General features: G+C 45.5%; 1 protein-coding gene across 2 annotated transcripts; it reads left to right on the top strand.

Annotated features, from left to right (window-relative positions):
- Window positions 1-10,486: 10,486 nt before the first annotated feature.
- PARP16 (poly(ADP-ribose) polymerase family member 16) lies at window positions 10,487-21,489 on the top strand. 2 transcript variants are annotated; one of them, XM_063314095.1, is made up of 7 exons: window positions 10,487-10,588; window positions 11,082-11,291; window positions 13,135-13,272; window positions 15,544-15,750; window positions 16,002-16,173; window positions 16,885-17,026; window positions 18,998-21,489. In XM_063314095.1, exons 2-7 carry the CDS (start codon window positions 11,097-11,099, stop codon window positions 19,137-19,139), a joined length of 996 nt encoding a protein of 331 aa, XP_063170165.1. In that variant the 5' UTR covers window positions 10,487-10,588; window positions 11,082-11,096; the 3' UTR covers window positions 19,140-21,489. The 2 variants fall into 2 exon arrangements, with proteins under 2 accessions (XP_063170165.1, XP_063170167.1); XM_063314097.1 differs by lacking the exon at window positions 10,487-10,588 and adding an exon at window positions 10,600-10,765.
- The last annotated feature ends 4,798 nt before the right edge of the window (window positions 21,490-26,287 follow it).

Below are 26,287 nucleotides of genomic sequence, written 5' to 3'. Positions count from 1 at the left end.
GTGGAAAATAGATGCCGTTTCTAAATACTCTGTCCTTACTTTAAGACAGCAGGCAGCAAATCACCAGGTAAGTCCTAGCTCTGCTCTAGTGGCCCCATTGCCTGTCCATGGCTATTTTTCTCAATTGCCATCTTCTCTGGGGTGGGTCATTGTGAAGCCTATAATGTGTTGAGCTAAGAAACCAAGTTTGTTTTAAGCTTCAGTTGGCTGGGTTCACACACTTTGCTAAGCCATCAGTTGACTTCCTGCAAGACCTACAGATTGCGAGGGAGTTAGCCTATTAAGGGAAACATGTAAATCATATGGCTTAGGCCAATGTGTGAACCCATGAATTAGCACCATATGATTTGTGGATTTTTAAAATGATGATATTGTTGCTATTGTGCAGCAGCAGCAGCAGCAGCCACAACAGAAACACCATCATTTCATTTCATTTCATTTATTTGATAATACAGCAGTAGGAATATCAGTGAAAGCCAGTCTGGTCTAGTGGTATAAAGCACCGGGCTAGAAACCAGGAGATTGTGAGTTCTGGTCCCGCCTTAGGCACAAAGCCAGCTGGGTGACCTTGGGCCAGTCCCCCTCTCTCGGCCCTAGGAAGGAGACAGTGGCACACCACTCTGAAAAACCTTCTCAAGAAAACTGCAGGGGCTTGTCCAGGCATTCGCCAGGAGTCAAGACTGACTCAGAGGCACAAAAGAGTGAATAATACCACCATCTTAGCTTGTGCTTTTGGCTCAAGAATCCCCCCCCCCCAATCAGTTTCTGCCATGGTACATAAACTTGGGTCTGGCCAGAAGATCTCAGAAAGCCTACAAAGCTATATGTGTGTAGTACATGGATGGGAAGCTACCAGGGAATTCCAGGGCAGTAGGCTGGACTGAGAACTTGAAAAAAGTTAGTGATAATCCACTTTTTATCATTGCCAAAAAAAACCCACTATATGGACGTCTATGCAGTCACTGGGAATCCAGCTTGACTCAGAGGAGATTTTATTGTCCTGCAAAGAAGTGCACTACTGTTGATTCTGTGCCAATGCCTCATTTTTCCCCATCAATCTCCCTTTTCCCCCCCACACCACATCACTTGCACTATAGTCCACCCCTTTCTTCTGTTGAATTCAAGCACTGTCACACTGTAGATGACCTTCAGGTGAGGGATCTGTTCACAGCACACCAAAGCACCAGGCCCAGTGATGGAGATGTTTAAATATTTATTAGGAGGGGTAACAAGTGGGCCAGCTGTGAGACCTCTGATACACTCATTCTGGAATTTCTTCCCCTGGAAGATTTGCCTGGTTTTATCCCTTTTAAGTGAAGAAAATTCCCATCTATCCAAAGCTGCATGCCCTCCTCCATTCTGTTAATCTTTGGATATCTGTATCTCTGTGTGTGTGCATGTGCATGTGTTTGAGTGTGTGTGTATGTGTATGTGAGAAAGAGAGAGAGAGAGAGACTAAAATAAACTGAATCCTGACAGCAGAAAAAGAAGAAATATCCTTGAGAGGGTATTTTCCTTACACTGAGCCAGTTGGTGCTAAGATTCACATTTTCAAAATGGTTGTTTTAAAACCTAATAAAATGTTCAAAAACAAATGTGTTTCAAGAATATATTACATCCTAACAAAAATCCAAGGGAACTGTGGCCTTCTCATTCTGCTCTAATATATAACCTAGAGAATATCACAGTTTCACAGCTATTTATAATTGTTTTTAAAGGAACAAAATTTGGAGCAGGCAGGATATTGTGAAATCAAAGCTGGAAAGGTGTTGAAAAGTGCCAACAGGGGAAGTGTGAAAATCCATTCATTTAGTTGCCAAAAATAACCACTCTCCTTTTCTTAAGTGCCTATTTTCTTGGTTACCCCTGTAGGAAACATGGAAACTTGAGATGACAAATTTAAGTGGGAAAGATGAAAACCTCCAAAGATAGAACTACTTGCTTTTAAAAGGTGGGGGTCTCTGTAAAATGAAGGTGGGGAGAATTCAAACATGGAGAAGCATCTTAGACATCAGAGAGGGTAGCATTTGGGTACCAAAAGACAGCCTTAAAATTGAGAGAAAAAGGATGGACCATGAGAGTGGGGCTGACTAACATTTTTGGATGGTGCTGGGGGTTTCCTATTTTGGGGTGGAAAACCTGAATGGTTTCATTTTTTCTCTCCCTCCCTGTATTTCTTTCATATGGTTCCCCTTCTTGCAAACGCAACTCTGGGCAATGGACAACAATTTAAAACCCATAGAAACTAAACCATACCCAGAGACGAGAACCAACTTTCTATGGCAACCGAACAAACCAGCAACTAACTCACCTGGGCTCACCTGCCCTCCTGATCCCCCTACCTGGGCAAAGCACCAGGCCTTAAGGGAGTTTGGAACAGCCCACAGGTTGGGGCTAACCTGATGTCACAGGATACGGTGCTCCAGAGGACAGGCAGCGGATAGAAAAGGGGGCTTAACGGGGCAGTTTTAAAGATGCTCAGCCTAATGTAGGGCTTATGCTGCTACTGTCATGGGTTTCCCATCTCAAAGCTGCAGGAACCCACTTCGCTGATTCACACATCCCACTGTTCCCCGGAATGAGTCAAGCAGGAACTGGAATGGACTTTCCCATCACTGGTGTGGAGAACAAATTAGGTCTGCCTGTACAGTGAGGTTCTGGTCATGGAAGGGGACATCCTGATTTGGGGCTGCAGCTCAGGTTTCTGATTTGCCAGGAGACCACAGAAGACAAGAGGAAGAGGAGGAGGAGGAGGAGGAGGAGGAGGAGGAGGAGGAGGAGGAGGAGGAGGAGGAGGAGGAGGAGAAACAGTAGATAATATACTCAGCTCATGCAAGAAGATCGCACAAACTGACTATAAACAACAACATCACACAGACACCAATATGATTCACTGGAACATCTGTAAAAAGTATCATTTGCCAGCAATGAAAAATTGGTGGGAACGTATAGTCGAAAAAGTAGTCCAAAATGAGCAGGTGAAAATATCGTGGGATTCCTGAATGCAAACTGATAAAGTCTTGGCGCACAACACACCAGATTAACTGTGGTTGAAAAGAAGAAAGTGTGGATAATTGATGTGGCAATGCCAGGGGATAGGAGAATAGAAGACAAAGAATTGGAGAAGATCATAAAGTATCAAGATCTGAAAATCGTTGAAAGATTATGGCATAGACCAGCTGTGGTGGTCCCAGTGGTTATTGGCACACTGGGTGCCATACTAAAAAAAACCTCGGACAGTGCTTAGAAAATCTGCGCATTGACAAAATTTCCATCTGCCCATTACAAAAGGCCTCATGGCTTGGATCCTCACATATACTGCACCAATACATTATGACATCCTAGGCTGTAAAAAAAATCACTACTGGGCTGCTCCTAAGGCAAAATCTGGACACTACCTTCAAAAGTAGGGGGGAAAAAATCAAACTGGGATATTTTTTTGTCTCCACTGTGAAACTGACAAAATTGGGTTCTCTGATAGTTATGAAATTGGCTAGAAAGTGGGTAATATGTAAAGGATGCTGGAAGGACAAGGTTTTCCTGGCGTTCAGCTTTCCTCAAGGGATTCATAGACAGTTCTTACAACTGCAGGAACAAAGGTGTATGCTTGTGCATGGTTGCAGTCAGAAATCTGCATAAAAAAAACCCTAATTGTAAACACTAATTTCTCACCCAAAACGCATTGTCTTTCTAACACCTCCCCCTTGTCCCACTATTATGAGATGTTGCTAGCATGCATGGCTTAAACAGAGCAGATTTTGCCCCACTGTACTGTTTTGTTTGCCATGTGCTATTGCTATTCAAACAACATGAGTTTGCCAGCTGGGAAATCTACTTCTATAGCATGCCAAATGCATGCATTGATTTCTCCCAATCATATCTGCCTCTTTTGCTAGTTATTGCTAACTAAGAAATCAATCAAGGGTGGAAGATATTGAAGCAGGCTTTCTCAACCTGGCCCCCCCTGCTATATAGGTTCCACAGCCCCCAGAATTCCCAGCCATCATGGAGGGTGCCAGGTTGGGAAAGTCCCTGCTACACCCTTGAGTGCAGCAGGCATCAACGCCACAAAGGTTGTCAGTAGATAGCCACCAGCGATGCAATGTTTCATAACTGGCGTAAAAGTTGAGCAATCTGAACAGTAGTTTGGGCATCTTCAGGGTTGCACAGGGGTTTCAGACTAATGTACGGACACATTTATGAATCCGTACTTAATTTCAACTGGGAGGCTATAAACCCATTTTATATGATGTTTGCCACGCTGAAAAACGACTGGTAAAAATCAAGAGATGGAACATCTTCATCAGTTGCACAATGTTGATTTCCCAGTTGAGATCACTTATTTCTCCACTCCTCCGTGCTTGGCACCGAAGGCAAGAAGGAAAACAATCCCTCCCCCCCCAATTATGCCTGGCATTGTTCCCTGAACAATAGGAAGGCTGCCTCCATGCCAAACTTGTAACCTGGGGACGGAATTAACCCATGTTCTGCGTTCACAAAATATGACCTATCCAATAATCAAAGAGGCTGGGTTTACCCAACCAGCTTAACCACACACAAACATACAATTAATCAAATTTAGTGTGTTGTACAAATGAATCTTCCAAGTTTTAACCTGATCTGGTTGTGCACGTTATGTGAACAGAGTGGAAATCTAATAGAACAACTAGCACATTTCTAGCCCTCTGCTATTCCCCCCTTTAATTTCTGAGGCCTTCTGAAAAGTGCATCTGGCACTTGAGAACATCATTACGTACATTGCAGCTAAGTATTTGCTTTATTTATTTGTTTGTTTTATGAATCATATTTATATGGCCACCCATCTCACACAAAACGACTCTGGGGGATGTCCAACAATTGAATAAAACAACAAGTAAATAAAAACGATCATTAGAAAAGAAGTTATTAAAATAAAAACATTATCAAAAATTCTAAGTACGCTGTTCTTGATGGACTGGAAGGGATTGGCGTAGGGTGGTCAGTAGCAACATCATTCTGTTTATTTAGTCTGGGCTTTGCGTGTTGTGTGAATCCAGCCACTGTAATTGCAAGCCGTGGTTTATAGGTTAGTGCCAGGTATGAAGGCTAGAAACAGGGAGACCGTGGGTTCTAGTCCCGCCTTAGGCACAAAGCCAGCTGGGTGACCTTGGGCCAGTCACTTTCTCTCAGCCCTGGGAAGGAGGCAATGGCACACCACTTCTGAAAACCCTTGCCAAGAAAATTGCAGGGGCTTGTCCAGGCAGTCTCCGAGAATCAGACATGATAGAATGGATTTTAAAAAAAAAACACCACTCAGGGCAACGTATGAACTCAGCTAATTCTGGTAGAATTTAAGAGGAAGGGGATGTGAAGAGATAGTGTAGGGCTGGGAACATGATTTCTCAGAATCCTCCGTCATTTATGTTTTCAGTCCCCCTTTCGGTCCTACAGCATCAGCTGTCCTTTTTCCTGGCAAGCAGTCAAGAATTAGCAACAAAAATATCTCCAAAGGAGCCCAAAATGCGGCTGTTCGCCTTTGTTAGCTGCAGTCCTCAGCCAGCATCACCTTCAAAGACACCAAAGTCGCACAGCCCAAGGTTTTGGGGTTTGTTTGCAAAACTGCTGGGGAGAACTGAGAATGACTGACGTCTGTGCCAGACAGAAGGCCCAGAGAATAAAACTCTTATTCTCTCGCACCTATCTATTAAGCAATCCCTGTTTATGGGTGGAAAAGCCTTCCAGGCACGCTTGGCTTAGCAGCAAAAATAAAAACGGTGCCCTGTTTATTGGACTATAAATATAAAGATACAGTCACTTAATTAATCAATTCCTAAACGTAGCCACTGGGAGTGACAGCTTCCAATATCCAATTGAAAATAACATGAATTTTTCACAGGCTTTGCTTTCCCTCAGGCTTCGTTTAGCTTTCCAGCCAGTTTTCTTTCCCCTTTTCTTTCTTTTCAGCCTTGGGATGTATTCTTAGGGGGGGGGTGCAGCCTGTTCTAATTTCGACCTGAAAAAATTGCACTCAGCTTTGCAGGGGCCCATTTGTATTGCCAGCCACCCCACCCCTATAAATCACGGTAGGACTTGTCATCATCCAAAAATGCTTTCCAGAATGTCTCCTTAACAGCCCAGAACCTACCCAAGGCTACTGGGGGGCTACAGATTCCTAATCCTACGGGGGTCTCTAATATACATGAGGTGGAAGCTATGGAAATGTGGCTGTTTCAACAATTGCCGTTTAATGGAGCTTTAATTATATGCCCTCCTTTTTCTTAGCTCAGGGAACGAAAGGACTGCCCCAGAGGATGGTGCCACTGAAATTTAGCAGCAAATCCTGTTTTTACAGCAGAACAATTTACTTTGGTTTTGTTTAAAATCAAAATATGGCTGAAAATAGCTAGGCTAGGTCTCTTGTCAGCCTAACATCTGTTCTGAGTAAAAGCACCCATTTCCAAAAAGGCTGAAAACCCTCTCTCACCCGGGATGGGTCAGCACATCGTGACATCCCACCCCCCCACCCCGCTTTGCTTTTATAAAACATAGCATGGATAGTGGTGAGTGGTGAGTTTTTAATGCAAGATTTTTATCAGCCTTTGTGATCAAAATGTTAGCCAATTAGGAGTTTCTGCAAGGGGAGGGTCGAAAAAGTCAAGATGGCAGCCTGCAACCAGGCAAGAGATGTCCCGCCCTTTTCTATGCGCATTGCAAATGTAATGCATGTAAAAAAAAGGGTGGGGCTTCAATCTCACCGTGGCAGGTACCATCTTGACTTTTTCAACACTACCTGCAGATGTCCCTCTAAATAAGGAATTGCCACGAATGCTATTCAATGGATTCAGTGAATGAAGGGTAGAATATTCAGGGGGTAAAAAAGGAATGGGGGCTTCAATCGTAGGGCTGAGGCCACCATCTTGACATTTTTGAATGCCTCCCTCTGGACACCCCTGGATAGGTAAAGTATAGCTTGACCTGACCCAGTGGGACAGGACAACAAATTGTAATTAATGGAAACTGGGAGGCAGGGAGAAAATGCTAATTGATTCCCCCAATGCTAAACTTTGGTTTCACAGTACATTTGAACCAACCGGTTTACAGGATTCTCTGTTCTTCCCCCAAATCTCTGCCTGCAGGTCTTGATTCCTCTGAGGCCAGTACAGTCTAGGCCCATTGGAAAGATCCAGTAACACACTCTCATTGGCATTCCCAGAAAGATCCTCTGCCAGCATTCTAGCACCAAGTCTACCCACATTCACACATGACACTATGCTCAGCAGGTTGAGTCCACACCCAAAGGTTCGAATGCATTTGGTTTGGTGTAATGAACTTTCGAATGCCAACAGCTTTCTTTATGGCTTTGCACTATCGGTCGACCAGGCAACCCAGAGAACCGTTGCTTGGAGGTCTGGGTTGCATCTGGATTTTAAAAATGGCATTCCGCATTCCCCATGCCCAAAGCCAGCTTCAGTCTCCTCTCAAGAGAGGCAGGCCGTGCAGTTGTTTTTCTTGCTTGCCTGTTTCCTGCCTCATTTTCTCACTTTTAACCCCATGTGACCCAGCCTTACTATAATGGAAAGCAGCTGTTTTTTTTGTTTTGTTTTGCACTGGTCTGCTTCCCGCACATGATTCCTCCCTCCTGCTACTGGTCAAGCCTAAATCTCTTCCCGCTCCTAAGCCATGGGCGCCATCGGCTTTGAAAGATTCACTTAGCTTGGAGTCCCTTCCAGGGTGTTCCAGTCAATTCTTCCGTTAATCACCGCCTCCAGAGCCACATAAGTAGGCTGACCATACGTCCCGTTTTGAATGGGACAGTCCCGTTTTTTTAACATTTCCAGACTGTCCCATAATTTTAATATACATGTCCGTTTTGCCCCGTTTTCTTAAAAACCTTACTTAAAAATTTGAAAGTTCCCGCAAACCTGTCAGAATGCAGTCTGACTTTGAGTGGAAGGGGGGGGGGAGCTCAGCAGAAACGGAGGGAAAAAAGCCGCAGAGCTCAACCCAGTGGGAAACCTAAAAAGAAAAAAGCAGGATTGGCTGATAGGCGGTGATCAAAAGGCGAGCTGATTGGCTCCTGCCTTGAAACGGCGGGAAGAAAGGAACGTAAAATCATGGCCAGAAGAGGAACGGCTTGTTGGGGACAACCGTTCACTAGGCTCTCCAGCCCAGCCTTGCCTCTCACAAACGAAGGAATCCGAAGATTCCCAGCCCAAGAAAACCGGAGAACTTCCTGCCTGCTGATCCAGCCCGTCGCCCAGCCCGGCCCCATTTTGCCATCCCAATGCCCTGTTTTTAACCCTGTCCCGTTTTGCCATCCCAATGTCCCGTTTTTGTCTCAAGGAAATATGGTCAGCCTACACATAAGCTTCTATTGTGGGACCCAGTAGATTGTGGTGCTTAACTCTGCTGGCTGCCATTTCCTATTCATTCCTTAAATTATTATTTTGTTTTAAAAATGGAAATAATGTCCTCCTCCTGGAACTCACTTCCTGGTTTCCTAGATGTTCCTTGGGGTGCATTCCAGCTCCATCATTTGGTGACTCTATGATCTGCACACTAGCCATCTTTATGGGGAGAACACCTACAACTTCTCCATGCAAAAATGCACAGCAGGAACAGGCTTCCTCCAAGGACCTGTCTTAGGAAAGCAAGTGATCCCAGTCCATTGAGAGCCTACACATTTAAGACTTCCCCCCTTCCATCTCCAAATTAACTCAATTCATCACCAAGAAGATGGCCCCAATTTTTACTGCAAATTCCTGACCTCTTGCACAAATCTCTCCTAAGGTTTTCAGTCCTGAAATATAATGGAAATGATTGAGAAAGAAAGAGAAACACAGAGAGAGAGAGAGAGAGAGAGAATTTAATGACAAGAACAGCTATCCAAATAGCTTAGTGGTCCTGAGAAGATTCCACACAATTATCAGGGCAATTGGGGGCCACATTCCATTGCTGTGACAACTGCAATCTGGAGATGGTTATGCTGAGAACACACACGGGACTGTGACAAAGGGCATATTAGGATCCTCTAAAAATAATCACCCGTGATGTTCATCACCCCCAAGCAGTTCAGACCAAAATGGTCACAGCAATTCCTTCTGCCTTGTCCAGAACCTTGACTGATTGATTGATTGATTGATTAAATAGGTGGCCCAGCTCCTAAACAACTCTGGGTGACTTACAACTAACAAATCAACATATTAAAAGAAATGCAGTTGACCAGAAAAGAAAAAGAAAAAAGAAAAAAAAATCAAAGCCAAACAAAAAACAAGAAGGGGGGCTCCACAACTACCTCAACCCCAAGTCCTGGGAGAACTATGAGGTCCTCAATTAGTTCCTGAATGACAGAAGGATGGGAGTTAAACAAATCTCTGGGGGGGATGCAATTCCAGACAGCAGGAATTGCAACAGAGTAGGTGCATTTCCTGGGTCCTGCAAGATGACATTCTTTAAATGATGGGACCTGGAATGAATCCACTGTGCTGGATTGACTTGGATGGGCAGAGACAACTGGAGATAAGGGGTCCCTTATTCTTTCAGTCCTTCTTAAAGGAGTCTCAAGTTGCAATCCTAACGTGCCCAGAGGCTCCCTTGAGGCATACTAGGGTGGCATCCACTGCCAAAGAAAGGAGGTGTGAATGCCCTGGCAAAAGGGGTTCAGAAGTTCTGATTCTTCCTATTCAGTGCAAACAGGAAATAAAATAAATAGTTTGATCCCAGCCAGAATTCTGGGAGTTGAAATCCACTCATCTTGAACACTCCTTTATGTTATGTGCATTTGCCTGGTTAAAAGAAAAGAAACCAAAATCTGGAAAGAAAACCAAAATCTGGAAAGTTCCTACGAGGGGGATGTCGACCCACCAAGCCGCGGTTCCACAAAGGCTGAAACCTATCTCTTATGCACTCAAGTGAAGTCACTGTATCAAGAGGGGACCCCCGCAGGTGTGGCAAGAGAGGAAGAGAGCTGAGGGCAGGACGAGGAGATAAGGAGGGCAACAGGAGAACAATTGAACCAGGAGAGTCTTTTCTTAGATACCAACTTCTTCTAGCTCAGATACACCTTGCACTCAACGATAAGGCTAAGCCACACACTATGGTGTTGCCTTTGCATTATGTGTGAGCCTGGCAGTTGGGATTCATTCAGCAAACCATGGTTAAAATAATCTATGGTTTAATGCAGTGCAGCGGCTGGAATTGGGAACCGAAAGCCAGCACAGCCGGGCGCCGCTAGATCGAGCTGCGGTTCCACGTGGAAGAAAAACGGCAAGAGCAAACCTACACTTGCTGCCACTGAGCATGCTCCAAATAAGGTGGCCTTCATCTCCTTTGTGCTTCAGTTGCTGCTATTGCGCATGTCCAAGAATGCCTGCCATCGGTCAGGCTCGCAATGAAACGGAGGCTAGTAGGGGCACTCTGGGGGCTTCAATTGGCAGTACTACGCATGCTCCTAAGGGAAGGGGGCAGAGCGTGTGGCTTCGGTGGCTGCTACTGAGCATGGCTGAATTTTACTGCGCATGCTCAGTAGGGACCTGGGACGATCCTGGAGGGGCAGAGCTCTGCCTCTTCCAACTCGGAGCAAGTTCCTGCCCCCCGGGCAGGGGCCGAGGTAGGCCGGAGTGTTGGGGTTGGAGGAGACGAGACCCCGGTCCTCAGCAAGGGGACGGGGAGCCAAGCAGACAGCCTGTGAGCTCAGCCACCGACAGGCAGAAGTTCGGCGGGGGGAAGACGTGTCGGTGGAGACTTGACCGATTGGATTTCTTCCTGTAACGCGGTTATCAAGGATGTAGGTCTTGCAGAGCTGTGGGGTGGGAGAGGGGAACCTTAAGATACTGATAGCCCCACCCAGTAATGGATGGGAGGGTGGGCGCAACCTTACCTGTTGAATGTCTACCTGTCAGTTGGCTTTCTTTTAGAAAGAGAAGGAGCCTCTGCCAGGCAGTGCTAATGGGGCGATAGAAACTCTCTTGGTCAGAGTGTGATGACCAGGAGGGGCTTTTCGTGGGCCCAGGAACTCTGAAAAGTGCGCCCCCCAGTGCTGGGGGGGGCTACTGAACGCAGCCTGCCTTCTGTGCTGACCCCCTTCTCCTCCCCCTCCTTAGCAAGGCCTCCTGGGGATGCCAGCACCAAGCGCCCACGATGTTGCCCCCACCGGAGAGGGGGTGTGCGAGACCATCCAGAGGGACCTCTTGGCCGCCGACCTGAAATGCAGCTTTTTTGCTTCCGCTCTGCAGAGCTACAAGCGGGACTCCATCCTCCGGCCCTTCCCAGGACACTACACTTCCAAGGAGAGCAAGGATTTTGAGGCTCTGGTGAGTTGGCACTGGCGGGCACTGGGGCGGTCCTGAAGGGTAGGAAGTGGCGGATCAGGCCTGGTGGAGTGGATGGTCTGCTGAGCAAGGACGGCTGCAAGTTGTGGTCCCACCAGCCTGGGCTGGGCTGGCAGGAGGCAGAGGCTGAATGAACAAGGGTTGCGGGGCAGGTGTCGGGGGTGGGGGGAGGCAAGGAACTTTTTTTCTCTCCCCGTATCAGACTGTTGTCAGGCATGGGCATCAAGTAGAGTCATGGGCATATTATGCATTCATTCGTCCTGTGGTGCTAGCAGAAATTAGCTTAATCTATCTGTGTGCATCTATCTGGCAGAAAAATCCATGAAAATTATGCACTCAACCCCATTCCCACCCATCCACCCAAATTATGTCTTTCATAGCTGTTCTGTTTGGATGCCTGGAAGTACAGTAGTTATCAAATTGCCACAAATAAACGGCTTGCTAGTTCGTCCGGGGTCTGGTTTTACCTAGTGATCAGAGGCCAGAGTTTTCAGCTTTTGGGTTGAGAATTTGGATCATCCGGTGTCAGAACCTGCTGCTTTGCTGAGACCAAACAGGGTCCACTGCAGTAACAGCGCAAGATGTCAGCAGCTCTTCCCACTGAGAATCGGCTGGCCTGGAAGCCTTTGTCAAGTGCACAAGTGGGGCGAAAGATGCAAGATTTGAACCTGGGGGCTGACATATGAGGCCATAAAAGGCTTGAAACTTATAGTTGGCTCTCTCTATTCTAATTACAGCTTTTTTAGCACATGGCACCAAACTAGTTTAGGAAACTGGTGTGTCCTTGAGCCTGTGCCAGCCAACCTTCATGTTCAAGTAATGATTTGGATGGCCTTCCAAGCAAATTGTTGAGCCTGCTGCTTGGAAGAGAGCCAAGGAGTTCTTTGCCCCTTTTTTGTCATAAAGTTCTTAGTCCGGTTAGATGACGCAGAATTTTAGAATTCCCTTTCGGCTACAGATGTTAGTTTAATTGGCACTGGGCACACTTCAGCCGCAGAGTCGACTTGTTCCCTATTGACAGATGGGAAGAGAATTAGGAGCTGCGTTCACACAACACTCTGAACTCTAAACGGGGATTAACAAAACACAATCTGTGTGCTTCCCCCAGTAAATTATATAATGGCTTAACAGTACAGCCTGATTCACTGTGCTAAAGCAGGGGCTGGTTTCCTGCAGGATGTTAAATCTCATGCACAGCCCAATTTTAGCTAGGTTATGCTGAATAAGCCCAACCAGTGTGTTGTGCAGAAAACCAGGTTTTCTAGTGATGCTCGATAAACTTCTCTCTGGAAGGGCGAAGTTCCTGTGGAAAGTCTTTCCCAGAATAGTTGGCTGTATTATTAGGAGATATTTGTTCATGATAAAAATGGAGTCCTATTTTTATTATCGTTTTCCTGTTGGGAGAGATTTGCCTAATTTTTGAGTGGGAAATTCTCAAGTCTTTCATCATTAGTATGTAACCCTGCCAACCAAATCATAACAGTGGCAGGCGATTCTGCAAAAGCTGAGCAGGATCAACCATGGTTACTTTTTGGATGGGAAACAGCCACAGAACACCAGGGTTTTGATTGGGAATTTGAAACAAATGCCTTGGAAGATGACAATGGCAACCCCCTTCCATATTTTTGTCAAGAGAGCTGCCTGGATGTGTCCATGAAGCTCCGGCAGCTCAGCTTGACTCACAGAGACTTTATTTTTTAAAGCTGCATGCTGTTGGGCAGTTAGAAATATTTTTTGCTTTCTTGTCTTAACCACTGGAGGGCTCTTGGCATGCAAGAACATAAAGAAAATCTCAACCTGTCCCTTCTCTGTGTTCTTCTTTCAGCTTGCAGATGCAGATGCACTGGGGAGCCTGCAGGAACTTCTGGATTCTCCTCAAAATCCTGACCAAAGAACCTTGCAGCTGCTCCACTGGATCTTGACCCCCAGGGCTTGGTGCATCCACACCACCCACAAAAACGAGGTGAGGATTTCCTAGGTGGGGGGAGGAGTCCCAACTCTGAGAATTCAAATGAAAGGCTGCCTTGAGAGCTGAAATTCATCTGGGGAGAGTTGAGTTGTTCCCCCCTCCTTTTTTTTTCATTTTAGGAAGAACAACAACAACAACAACAAAACCATTTCTTTTGGCTTTAGGATTTAGTTAAAAATTAAGCCCTAGCAGTGGGCTATAGTCATCTGTGCCAGTTACAGAGACAAGAGTGAAAGCCAATGAAAAGGACTGGCATCACATTGATTTAAAAAAGGGAAATTGGATGTTCTCTCAGAATCTGAGGCAAGGAAGAAAGGGCTTTGCAAAAATTCAGTGGGAAGGGGCAAAGGTGTGTTTTTAGAAGGCCAGGCTGACAACGTTTTCCCTTGGGATCCAGTATTTGGAGGAGCTGGAAATACTGCGGGGCAGCTGAAACAAATGCTGGGTGTGTCCAGCTCCAGAATGCCCTTCATCAAGGCTCCTTCTTTGATCCATTAAACAAACACGCTCTAAATCCTTGCAGCAGTTTTTCCCCATTTGCCTTGTGTTGTGGCCAAAGCCAGGCTCACTTAAAGCGATCAAATCACTTTATTTATTTATTTATTAAATTTATATCACCGCCCATCTCCCCCAATGGGAGACTCTGAAGATACAGGTAGCCCTCGCAAATTCCAGTAATCAGGACTGGAATTTCCATCGCTCAGCTAGGCGGTTGTAAAGCACGACATCACATGACTTCATCGCTTAGCAACAGCAATCCCGGGAGTCCCTGTTGCTGTCGTTAAGCTAGGATTGCAGGTCGTTAAGTGAGGACCTCACATGATTGCAACTTGCAGGTTCCTGCCGGCTTCCCACAAGCAAAGTTGATGTGGAAGCCAGCTGGAAGTTGCAAGTCCCGGGCAGCTTGCAAGCAGACCAGAGGGTGGGTGAGTACTAGGAGTGAAGTGGGGAGGATGCTGCGGTGAGTGTGTGCAGGCTGGGGTGGGGTTGCTGCGGCATGAGCGCTCCCTATGGGGTAGCAGGGCTTCTCGAGAGAAAAAGCAGCGGAAGCAACTTGTGACCTTCCCTGCCAGCTTCCCCATCAACTTTGCTTGTGGGAAGCCGGCAGGGAAGGAAGGTTGAAAATGGCGATCATGTGACAACAGGATGCTGGAACCGTCGTAAGTGTGAGCCGGTTGCCAAGCACCTGCGTCACAATCGGGTGACCATGGGAGCGGTGTGACAACCGGAACTTTGAGGACTGGTTGTAAGTACCAGTTGTTCAGCACTGCTGGAACTTCAAACGGTCGCTGAACGAGTGGTTGTTAACTGAGGACTACCTGTGCAGCATAAATTTATTTAAGCATGCAAACAGCTGAGGTGTACACCGGGCTCCCAGCAAAGCATTGGCAGCTTGCTGAGCAGCCTTGAGCAAAGCAGAACCACAGCTTATCTACCTTTGGCCTATTACATTTGAAAGACAAGACAAAGAAAAAGGGGGAGATGGTGTAAATTAAAGCATGACATTGGAAAGTTTTTGATAAGCCCATCTGGGTGACCTTATTGCTTGTCCCTTCCTACTAGGTCAGCATGCTAGCTATACCAGGGTTCCTCAATCTTGGCAACTCTAAGCTGTGCAGACTTCAACTCCCAGAATTCCCCAGCCAGCAAAGCTGGCTGGGGAATTCTGGGAGTTGAAGTCTGCACAGCTTAGAGTTGCCAAGGTTGAGGAACCCTGAGCTATACTATCTTGGAGATATGATCAGTGAATATAAACAATCTGGTTTACTGGGCCTGACTCAGTCTTCTCCCTGTTGCCACTCAGGGTCAATTCAGCTTGCTGTGAATGTTTTCTTACAAGGGCACTCCCAGCAATTCACATTCACTGGGTGGGAAGTGGGGAGGCATCTCATAGGTTTAGTAAGGAATGCAGCTGAAATCTATGGGGGGGGTGTCTTTTACCACCACGCTTGTAACTCCTCTTGTTTCATCACTGTCCAGTTCATGGAACCCAGGAAGGTTGGAGAAAGGCAATGGGGAATTCTACCACCCCACAGGGTGTCAAGGCACCCCAAAAAGGATGCCACTGTCGTTCGTGGCAATTATGTCATTGACATGCTCCCCACAGGGGCCCCAGTAACCGTTGCCCCCCCAGTTCCTGGGAGAGGATGCAGATCTGTGGCTGCTTCCTTGACGTGCAATCTCAAGACATTGACGCTCAAAGGGCTTAAAAGAGAGACAGATGTTCTGTGTCAGTAACTTTCCTATGTTTTGGTATCCTTCAAGTATGAGAAGATCCAGGAACTGACTGGAGCTCCCAGCATGCCCGTCCCTGTGCCTGACTTCCTCTTTGAAATCACCTACTGCGAAAAATTGAATGCCAAATTTGAGGAAACTCAGGCGGGGAGAGACCTCATCTATGCCTTCCATGGAAGCCGCTTGGAGAACTTCCATTCCATAATGCACAACGGGTTGCAGTGCCATTTGAACAAGGTAAGGGATGAGCTGGGTTTGCACCCAAGGAAGAGAGAAAGAAAGGCTGATCTCTCTCTGTCCAGATGTCTCTGGGCCAGCATCCTCTCTGCTAGGTTAGCTTTCTGAAATAAAGGACTGTCCTGTATAATAAAGGATGTGTGGTCACTGTAATTATCATTGTCATATACAGATCCAAGAATAAAGTATAGAAAAAGTCCTAGAATTCCTTTTAGGGTAAGGAGAAAGCAATCTTTCTGGCTTTTTTTCAGACCTCCTTGTTTGGGGAAGGCACCTATCTGACCAGTGACTTAAGCCTGGCCCTGCTCTACAGCCCGCACAGTCTGGGCTGGCAGCGAAGCATGATGGGCCCAATTCTCAGCTGTGTTGCAGTTTGCGAGGTCATTGACCATCCAGATGTCAAGTGCCAAGTGAAGAAAAAAGGTGAGTCTCAGGAAGCAGTTTTCTTCCCAACTTGGAGCCCTCTTGATTGTACAGGTAGTCCTCGTTCAGTGACCACTTGTTCAGCAACTGTTCAAAGTTACGATGGTGCTGAACGAGGGGGGCTTACCCTTTCAACTTTCCTTGAAGTTGCAGCCGTTGCAGCATCCCCACGGTCACATGATCGTGACCCAGGCGCTTGGCAACTGACTCACAATTCAACAGTTGCAGCATCCCGCAGTCAAGTGATCACCATTTCCCTCCTTTCCTCCCTCCCTCCAGCTCTCTTACTTTCTCTCTCCCTCTCGTTTACACCATCCCTCAATTTCCTCCCTCCCTCCCTCCCACAATACAGCAGTGACTGAGAATGTGGTGTTTCAGTGTGTTGGCCAAACTGGGCTATTGTTTTAGCATGGCTCTCCGCCTAACCCATGTTGGTTTATTTTTTTGAGCATAGCATGTTGCATGAATATAGCCATAGTGACTTGCTCATCTGGATTTAGGGGTTTGTGTGCCGAGTGTCCATGTGCCAGGATCTGTCCTGCCCCTTCCCCTTGCAAGGCACTGCCCCCCCCCCCGGGGCCTCATGCTGGGCCCTCCATGGCCAAAGAGCCACAGCGGTGTTGGTCCTTCTGTCCTCACACGCACGGCTTGATCAACCCACCTAGGCTTGCCTTTTTCTCAGTTTTGAAGAGAACCTTCTTTTTTTGGCAGACTCTAAAGGAATTGATAGGAAGAGAGCCAGGGTGAAGAACAGCGAAGGGGGTGATGTCCCTCAGAAATATTTTGTGGTTACAAACAATCAGCTGATACGGGTGAAATATTTACTGGTATATTCTCAGAGGCAGCATCGAAGGTGAGTGTCCCTTCCTGCTCCCTTGCAGAGTCCACCATCCCTGGAGGGAAGATGCTTCAGTGGATGGTCTGAAGCTGTTCCTGCTCCCCGTGGTTCAAAGATTCAGAAAACCAGGGAAGAGCCACCATAAGGGCGACAGCAGAAGGGACGGGTGAAACCGTAATGGTGATAGAGTTTTCATGCAGCTGCAGAAAACCTGCAGAATTGAGCTTTCAAGGAATCGGGTTTCCCCCTCCCCATTTTAAATCAAGCTGCTAGTCCTTATGGCTGCAAAGGTGAAAGTGTGCCTCCAAGGAAGCAGCATCAGTTGGTGGAGCAGAATAGGGCTTGTGCATGATGGCTAAATAGGATCCAGTGATGAAACGTGCATTGTAACATCAAGATGCAGACTCTGCCCCTTTTATCCTCATGTTGGAAGAACGTAAAGGTGAATTCTTGTGTAGTGGTGTTGCAATAATCGTCTTGTAACGTCTTTCCATCAGCAGTTCTTGAGGGCAGATACAAGAAGGTCCCCCATGCAGAGAGACCATGCCCAGGTGGCTCAGGGGCCATTGAATCTTTGACCCACACCCTCTTCTTTTTAGTTACTATTGAGAATTTGGATGGAATCCCTACTCAAGATATTCCCTGGTCATCCAGATGAATTGCGTGTTCTATTAGATAAAGACCCCAAACAGCACACCCAGTTCCTAAATTTGCATTACTGGCATTAAAGGCCCTTTCCTTCTGGCTGGAGGCAAGATAAACGGGATGGAGGGCAGGGACGCACCCTCACACGCACTCGAGGGCACATGGAGAGGCCACCCAAATGGCTTGTCCAAAGTTGGATAAGAAGGGGGGCACTGCAGGACGAGGCCAGAGGGGCCGGGGATAAAGCAGCAGGAGGTTCCAGCAGTGGCTGGGGAGCAGTGAGAGGCTGTTGTGGGAAACAAAATGGAGAAGGGGGGCACCAGGGCTGAGGGGTGCTCAGCTCAGGACCGTTCCTCTTCCTCCTCTGCATCCAAGAAAGGAAGGGCAGGACTAGAGATCTCTCCCCATCCTTTCCCTCTCCCTTTAGGCGGTGAACAAGAAGACGAGTGGACTAACACATGTGCAGGCAGAAAAACCTCACCTGCAAAACACACAGCTGTTAGTTACAGAATGAGCTATGGCAGGGAGAATGCTTTAAATCTCACCTTTCATTTACATGGTTAGCCCTTCAAGGTAGTCCAGACCAGAAGCACCACTCTGAGTACTAACTCTGTGTTTATCATAAGGTTGCACTAACAGAATCTTGCGAGGCCGGAAGTATTTGTAATGGTGTGTGGGAAAGACCTTGGGAGACAGGAGGAGGAGCCGCATCCTAGGCAATGGTCCAATAAATGAAATTTGAGTCCGAAGGAGGAATGGGGGTCGTGAAAGTGTCTCAGAAGGGACCCTCCCTAGTTTTCAGGAGAGTAAAAGTGAGGGACGGGCGGGGTGCTTTCAGACTTGCAAGATTCTGTTAATGTAATGTTACAATAAAGATAGGGTGAGTATGGCTATGCTTGTCTGGACTACCTCGCAAAGCTAACAGTATTTCTCCCCTCCTCTTCTTTTACTCTCCCGAAAACTAAGGAGGGTCCCTTCTGAAATGCTTCCCACATCACCTCTCCTTCTGGGGCTGAGTCATCTTTTACATGCCGGTTGTCCAGTCGGTGGCTCTTCCTCCCGTCTCCCAAGGTCATTCCCACACACCATTACATAATATGCATACAACACTCCTGCCTCCTCTTTTTCTCCGCAGCAACCACCATCTCTAGTAGACTGAGCTGAGAACGTTGCATCAACTGAAGTTTTAGTGTATTGACATTAAAATCAGCCAAGGGTATCTTTTAAAAAATCCACCCCCCTATTGTTCATACGGGATTGGGAACAGAACTTTTGGCCTGCAAAAGATTCACCCTTGAGGTGGAAGGGTGTGGTGACCATCTGTGCATTTTCTCCCTGTAGCCTTCCAGGCCAGTCGTGGCTCTCCAAGCATCGTTTTGCGGTGATGATGAGTCTCTACCTGCTGCTGCTGGTTGTCATAGGGACTAGCAACTCGCCAGCCTTCCTCTACTACTGGAACCGGATTTTTGACTTCAAGCAATGACATCTTGGGGGTCTTGGGGCTGGGGGGGGCGGGGGGGCAGGGCTGCTGACCTTCACCAGGTGCCTTAACAGGGAGAGATGTCCAGCTTTTGTGAATCCCATCGCCCTGGAGAGCAGAGCAGGGTAGGGAGGGGGGTGGAATGGGGATGTTTCAGATGCCTTAATTTTCCTGGTACGTTGGACCTCATTAAAAGGTCTCAGTGACATCTTCAGAGGGAAAGGATGGCAGAACAGGGACTGTCGGCCGTCAAGGAAGAAACTTCATCATGACACAGACATGTCTCCTACAGTGTGGCTGGTTCTAAACCCCAAGGAGATTTTGTAAGCCGCCTCTGACCCAGACCTTGGAAAACCACGGTGGCCCATCCATGTGTTTAATGCAAGTGGCGAAAGAGAAAGAAGGAAGAACTTGCTCTCATTTAAAGTGCATTTCTGTGTGTGTGTGTGGAAATGACCAAGCTGGATGTGGACACCCCTGGGTAAAATAAAGGCTGCCAAGCACTTTATCCATGAACACCATCTGCGGGAAGGAAGTGGTTTTTCTTTTGCCCAAGATGGAACTGACGGCAAGTGAAAAGGCTGTGATGATACCATGAACTATCTGATGAAGTCCCTCTGTTTTTTCTTGTTCCTCTGCATTGGTTCCTCTCCAGTCCATGTTTCCCAGCAGCTAGGTTAAAAAAAAGCTAGGATAAAAGTCTCTAATAGCATGTGGGAAAGACTTGGGAGACAGGGTGAAGAGATGCTGCCTAGGGAACGGTCAGATAAAAGGCAACTTGGCCCGCAACTGGACAGTGGGCAGGGCAAGAGGCTCAGGAGGGATCTCCCTAGTTTCTCAGGCTGTAAAGGAGACAGCAGGAGATTGGTACTTTCAGACTTGCAAGATTCTGCCAATGTAGCTTTACAATGAAGTAGAAATAGCTCATCTGATCGTGTTTCCTGTCTGGTCTATCTGGTAAAGCTGAAAGTCTCTAGGAAGATTGAAAGCCTGTTTTGCTCTTTGCATGATGGATGTCAGCCCTTCAGGGTAGACCAGATCAAGAAACACACACACCAGGAAGACCAGAACTTTGCTTTACTGAGATAGACTATAGTAACAGCATCTTGAAAGCCTGATTGTGTTTTACTTCCCCTCCCCTTTAAACCCCCATTGAGCCAGGGAGGAGCCAGCCTGTCCCTTCATAATACTGTCTCCCTTCCCAGGACTTAAGGAATGATTCCGTCTTGTTTGTTCACAATGGTTTCTGAATGTTTGCTTCAAGGCTGTCTTCCTGGCTCTCCACAATTGACTTCTTCTGGACCATTTGTGCTTGCTGGTTGGCTTCACTAGCTCAAAATGTCTGGGCTATTTCCAGGGGCATTTATTGGTGTGGGGGGCAAAAAGTCAAAATGGCAGCCTCAACTACATGGCTGAAGCCCCAGGGTGGGGCTTTGATGGCATTGGAGCTACTGCCATTTTGACTTTTTGACCCTCCCTGTGGACACCCCTGCTTAAGCCTCTGATACATTCACGGAGCACACTTAACCAGGTCACTGGAAGACTAGCAGATGGACTTGCACGACGGTGGTTTGATTTCTGGGCCTTGGCACACTATGCAAACCCAGAAAATAGGTTCATTCAGTAATTGAGTTAAATGTGTTCGTTCCATGTGCCTCACCACAAACAGTTAAGTACCTTGCAGTAACCTTGGTTGGGGCTTTGTTTGGGTTTTGTGGGGGTTAGTAGGTTACGCAAATCCCATTTGGCTAGTTCATCATCCCTGCAGGGTATTGTGCCAAGCCAGAAAATGGATTAATTGGGTAACCAGGCTCGGTATAGTTGAATGCAGGCTTCAGTCACATGGTTGCAGCTGCCATCTTGACTTTTTTGACCCTCTCCCCAGCATCCCTGGGTCTGTGCAAGTTGGCAGTAACAGGAGGGGGTTGACTCCTTCCAGCATTCCACTGATCAAGTCTAGTTAGCACGTTCCATTAACTGCAAACAAGTGTTCTGAGATCATCAAATCCCTTTGCACAACGAGTAACAGGAGATGGGTAATTTTACAGCATGGGGAACTCAACCCCTATCTTAGCATACTGTCTGAACCAAGCCAGCATGATACACTATGTGAGCAGACCAGCATGTTATGTGAGCCCAACCATGTACTTCATTTTTTTTTAAAAAAAAGTTTTTACTAAGTTTTTTGTTTTTTAAATGTTTCCTTTTGTTTATTTGAACAGAAGATGAAGAGAACAACATAAAAAGAAAAGGCAGGACAAGAACAAAATTATAGATGTAAGGGCTTCTCAAATGTGTATATATGTGTATAAAATTTTACACAATGGTTTCAATAAAGGATAACCATAATCTACATCTCTAAGTAACTTTCATGACTAAATACTTCATGAAAGTGACTGGGGTGGAAGACGATTAGAAAAAAAAAATTGTTTGCTTCCAAGAGCTGCAAGGGACATGGTGGGGATGAAACGGTGATAGTTAGGGGCAAAAAAATATCCCCCCCCCTTCCATTCATGGGGATGTATTTTTAAAAGGACGAAACAGGTGCATTTAGACTACCGCAGTTATTCATTTAACTATTGCTCATTGTGAGTGAGTGCGGCATTTGCCTAAAATGTTCATTCTGATTATCAAATCAATCCATTTTCTGGGGTTGTGCAAGACCTTTTAAATTTAAGAATAGTAAAATTAACAGATAAAAATAAAAACAATATAAACAATAATCTGGGGGAAAAAGAAGAGGATCCATATAATGGGTTCCAACGGGGAATATTAATGTACAGCTAGCTCAACCCTTCAACATAGTATTGAATTTAGACCATAAATAAACAATGCTCCATCTATAATAGGTGGACTTTTCAAAGATAGACAACACATCTCTAGAATCTACACTTTAACCTCTAAAGTTTTTCTTTCTTTCCAGCTGGTTATGTGCCATCAAGTTGGTATTCACCCTTAGTGACTGTATAGATAGATTTTCTCCTGGACAATCTGTCTCTAACCTGATCTTTTAGTTCTTCCAAAGGTGCACCCATCACCATTGTACGGTAACTTGAGTCTACCCAACTGATATCCTCTTTTTTTCTTCCACCTCTTCCATCATTAGACCCTTTTCCAGAAAGCTGGGTCTTTGCAAAATGTGTTCAAAGTAGGATAATTTGAGCCTGGTCATTTGTGCCTTGAGCAAGATTCTTTCCACCTTCGTAAGATTATTCTTTTAGCCAATCTCCCTTCTCAGTAGAGCCAACGTTCTTCATAAAATGTATTTATTGGAATGTAGCTCAATATCATATTTACATCTTTAACAACAATGTTCTTGCCCAAAATTGTGTTACCGTATGTAGAAATTTGGGACCAAAAAGGATCCATGAAGAGCCATGACTAAATTATAAGAGTCAAAGAACCCTCAAATTTATTAGAACATCAGTAGAAAAAGTCTGATAGCCATACTTTTTAAAACATCCTTTGGGGAAACCAATAAATGTAAACAGAATTTTGGGGTGGACTAACGTCATTAAATCATGAGAAGTATTTAAAATTTCTTAAACTTGGGCCCATTGATTTTCCAAAATCAGATATTTTAATTGATCAGTATTACCAATGTTAACTTCATATTCTATAATTCCTTATTTAAATGAATGGTCAGTTTTACTTCATATACAGCTTCTCTTAAACCTTAAGCCAAACAAATGGAATACTTCAGTTTGGGTTCTTCAACTGAAACATCGGTGTCTCAAGCTCCCTCCCAATTCTGTGATTTTATGTATTATGGAGAGTGCCCCTTCAAAATTCTGGGACAATCCGCTCACCCCCTCGGTGTCTGACAGAGACAAGAAAGTTGTTGAATTGCTTCATTTTGCATTGCTCCAAGTCCCTCCTTTAGCACATCCAGTGGCCCAAGTAGGCACGCACAAGGCAAGTCAACTCTTCAAAGTCTTGGATGTCTTTTCCCAGTTACTGGAACCACCTGGATGTGGCATTGGAACAATGCAATGTTCCTTGTTGAGTGTCAGCCTTCCCAAGTAGAGCAGACAAGAAACACAACCAGATGAGCTAATTCTACTTTATTGTAAGGCTACCCTAACAGAATCTTGCATGTCTGAAAGTACAAATCTCCCGTCTCTTTTATAGCTTGTTAAGTTAGGGAAGTTCCTTTCTGAGTTTCTTTCTCTGCCCATTATGCAGCTGTGGGCTATGCCCACTCTTATCTGATCATTCCCTTGGCTGCATCTCTTCCCCCATCTCCCAAGGTTATTCCACATACCATTAGAGGTAAAGGTAAAGGTTTCCCTTGACGTAAAGTCCAGTCGAATCCGACTCTAGGGGGCGGTGCTCATCTCCGTTTCTAAGCCTTGGAGCCGGCGTTGTCCATAGGACACTTCCGGGTCATGTGGCCAGCATGACGACTCGGAACGCCGTTACCTTCCTGCCGAAGCGGTACCAATTCATCTACTCACATTTGCATGTTTTCGAACTGCTTGGTGAGCAGGAGCTGGGACGAGCAACGGGAGCTCACCCCGCCGCGCGGTTTCGAACCGCCGACCTTCCGATCGACAGCTCAGCGGTTTAACCCGCAGCGCCACCGCGTCCCTTCCACATACCATTACAGTGAGTCAAATGTGAAGGAATTTTGGAAAAATTCTCCTGGGTGAAGTTCTCAGGTGTCTGGATGTTGTCTCCTTCATGGTACAATTCTCTCTGAGAGGCTATCAACTCCCTTCCCATGTTTCAATTCATCCCAAACAAAGCCTAACAGAATTTTTTTATAGCTTTCCCTGGAATCGACTGGAGAAGTTACTCCCCAATCTGTTTGCCCACAAATGATGGAGAAGAGAAAGCCCAGCTTTAGCTTATGAGACTTGAAACAAGCTGAATCAACAAATCAGGTTAGCAGTTGTAATGACCAAAAGTGGTTGTGATAAATAGTTTTGGGGAGGCAGTTCTTGGATTTGGGGTCCTGATCATGGGCTTCCCAGAGCATCTATGTGGCTAACTCTGGGAAATGAGATGTTGGATCAAGTAGACGTTCTGATCCAGCAAAGTATACTTTCTTAAGTTAATTACAGAAATTGTGCATGGAGCCAGGTAGGGTGTAAACAGTCATGAGTACAGCCTGGGAAGATGTGCCTGTTGCTTTTTTGAATACTGTTACTAAATGGAAACATCTACTAAAGATGCAGCATTCCTATCCATTGGCCCAGGAAACAATCTTTGAAACTTGGTGGTACATCAAATCCAGGTAAAAGAAACCAGGATAGAAGCATCTTTAGTCAGGGTTAGGGTTAAATTAGTCCCAAGTCAATAGTCAAAGGCAAGCAAGACATCTCTGCTACTTTTCCAAAATGGCTTTTTTGGAAGAGCTGTCTGTTGGAATAGTTGACAAATTCCTGGTTCATTTCAAAATTAAGCAAAGTATATAATGATGTTTGCTAAAACTTTTGGGAAACTCCCAATTCTGCTGAAGACAACATGCCTATAATAACAGTAGTAATCCAGGAAAAATTGACATAAAGGTTGCTTGCTTCCAGATGAGGTCTATCAAAACATGGCTATTCTAAGATTGTAGTTGAAAGTAGAACTAAAATTGATTCAATTCAGAGTAATTGAATCAAACTGATTCAGTTCAGGGCACATGACTAAATTAGTGCTGAATCACCCAAGAATGCCTACCTCCATGGTCAAGTTCCTTCTATAAGTATTTATCTCCTTTAACAATTATTTCTAATTTAATTAAAATTTCACATTCGAAAATTCTTTATGGTTGATCACAGCTGTAGATATTTTAATTGCCCCCTGGATAATAGAGCTATGTAGATATTCCAATCAAACACCATTCTGTTGAATCTCCTAATCACATCAACTTCCCAAACTGAATCAATTTATTTCAAATTAAGTTTACTCAATTGTTCCTGGGCATACAAAGAACCACAATTTTCTTCACCAATTTTACAAAAAATGGCATTGACTATTTGAATGGTGTTTCCAGTCGAACTGATGTTTAAAATCAAAATTACAATCAGACCCTGTTGAAAGTTCTTTTGAGCTGCTCTATCTGTTGCATTCCCCTATAAATTTGGTTAAAAGCTTCCTTTCTGAAGTTTCTGCTTTTGATTGCTCTATTTGCCCTGGCATCAACACCTTGGACAGAGGGTGACTTTGGGACAATCGCCATTCACCCAGCCTACCTCAAGTTTTGTTGTGGTGTGGCAAGAAATTAGAGGGTGGAAAAAACGGTGTGTCTGCTTCACTGGAGGAAAAAATGTTAGTTGTAACACTAAGACATAAATACTTCAGGAGCCCTTTGCAGATGCTTTCCTTCTTTTTCTGCATTCACACAACACATTTAGCCAAGTAGTTAAATGATTTAAGAAACTGGCTCCTGCATTCATGCAACATGCTAAATTTGGTTAGATTTAAGCTTGGTTGGGTTTTTATATTTGTCTGTGTCTTAGTAGGTTGTGTGAACACAGCCTGTTTAGTTAGTTTACAGTTTTGTATATTGGGCAAATCCAAAACATGGGCTAATTCAGTGAATACATGAAGCTTGCTATGTGAATGTGGCTTAGCCTTCACTGGAGCACGGGAGGTGTCTGTAAAACTAAAATTTTCAACTCTTCTTCCAAACTTTTGCTTCAGATAAACTTTTAGATAAACCTGGTTTGCGGGACACTTTCTCTCGCCATCAAATGCCTGCGTACATGCAAAAGTGTACACGCCCCCACGCACACACGGTCCAGTTTCTTTGGAGGAAGTATTTTAAATCAGCCTTTTCATTGACTTGATGGTTTTTCTGTCTAGAAAAGCTTTCAGACGTTTGACTCCCCCCTTTCTCCCACTTGATATCTGGCAATACCTAGATCATCCCTCCTTAGCTGGTGGCCTTCAAGGGCACTGGATTACAGCTCCCATAATTCCTAGCCAGGGAAACCTCAGCAGGAAGGAAAGTGCTTACTACAGACCTAAAGCAGAGAAAACTAAAATCAAGTCCTGTTTTGTCTCATCCAGAGAGCAGGGCATGGAAGAAAAGCTTAAATTACAGAAAGGTGGGTTTTAGTTGAACGTTAGGAGGTGTTTGATGGCTGAACCAATGTTCTAGAGCAGGGTTTCTCAACCAGGGTTCCGTGGCACCCTCAGGTTCTGCGAGAAGCCAC

This window comes from Candoia aspera, chromosome 13 (assembly GCF_035149785.1).
Source record: "Candoia aspera isolate rCanAsp1 chromosome 13, rCanAsp1.hap2, whole genome shotgun sequence".
NCBI lineage: Eukaryota > Metazoa > Chordata > Lepidosauria > Squamata > Boidae > Candoia > Candoia aspera.
Note: the sequence above shows the minus strand (reverse complement) of the source record. Positions and strands in the feature narration are given on the sequence as shown.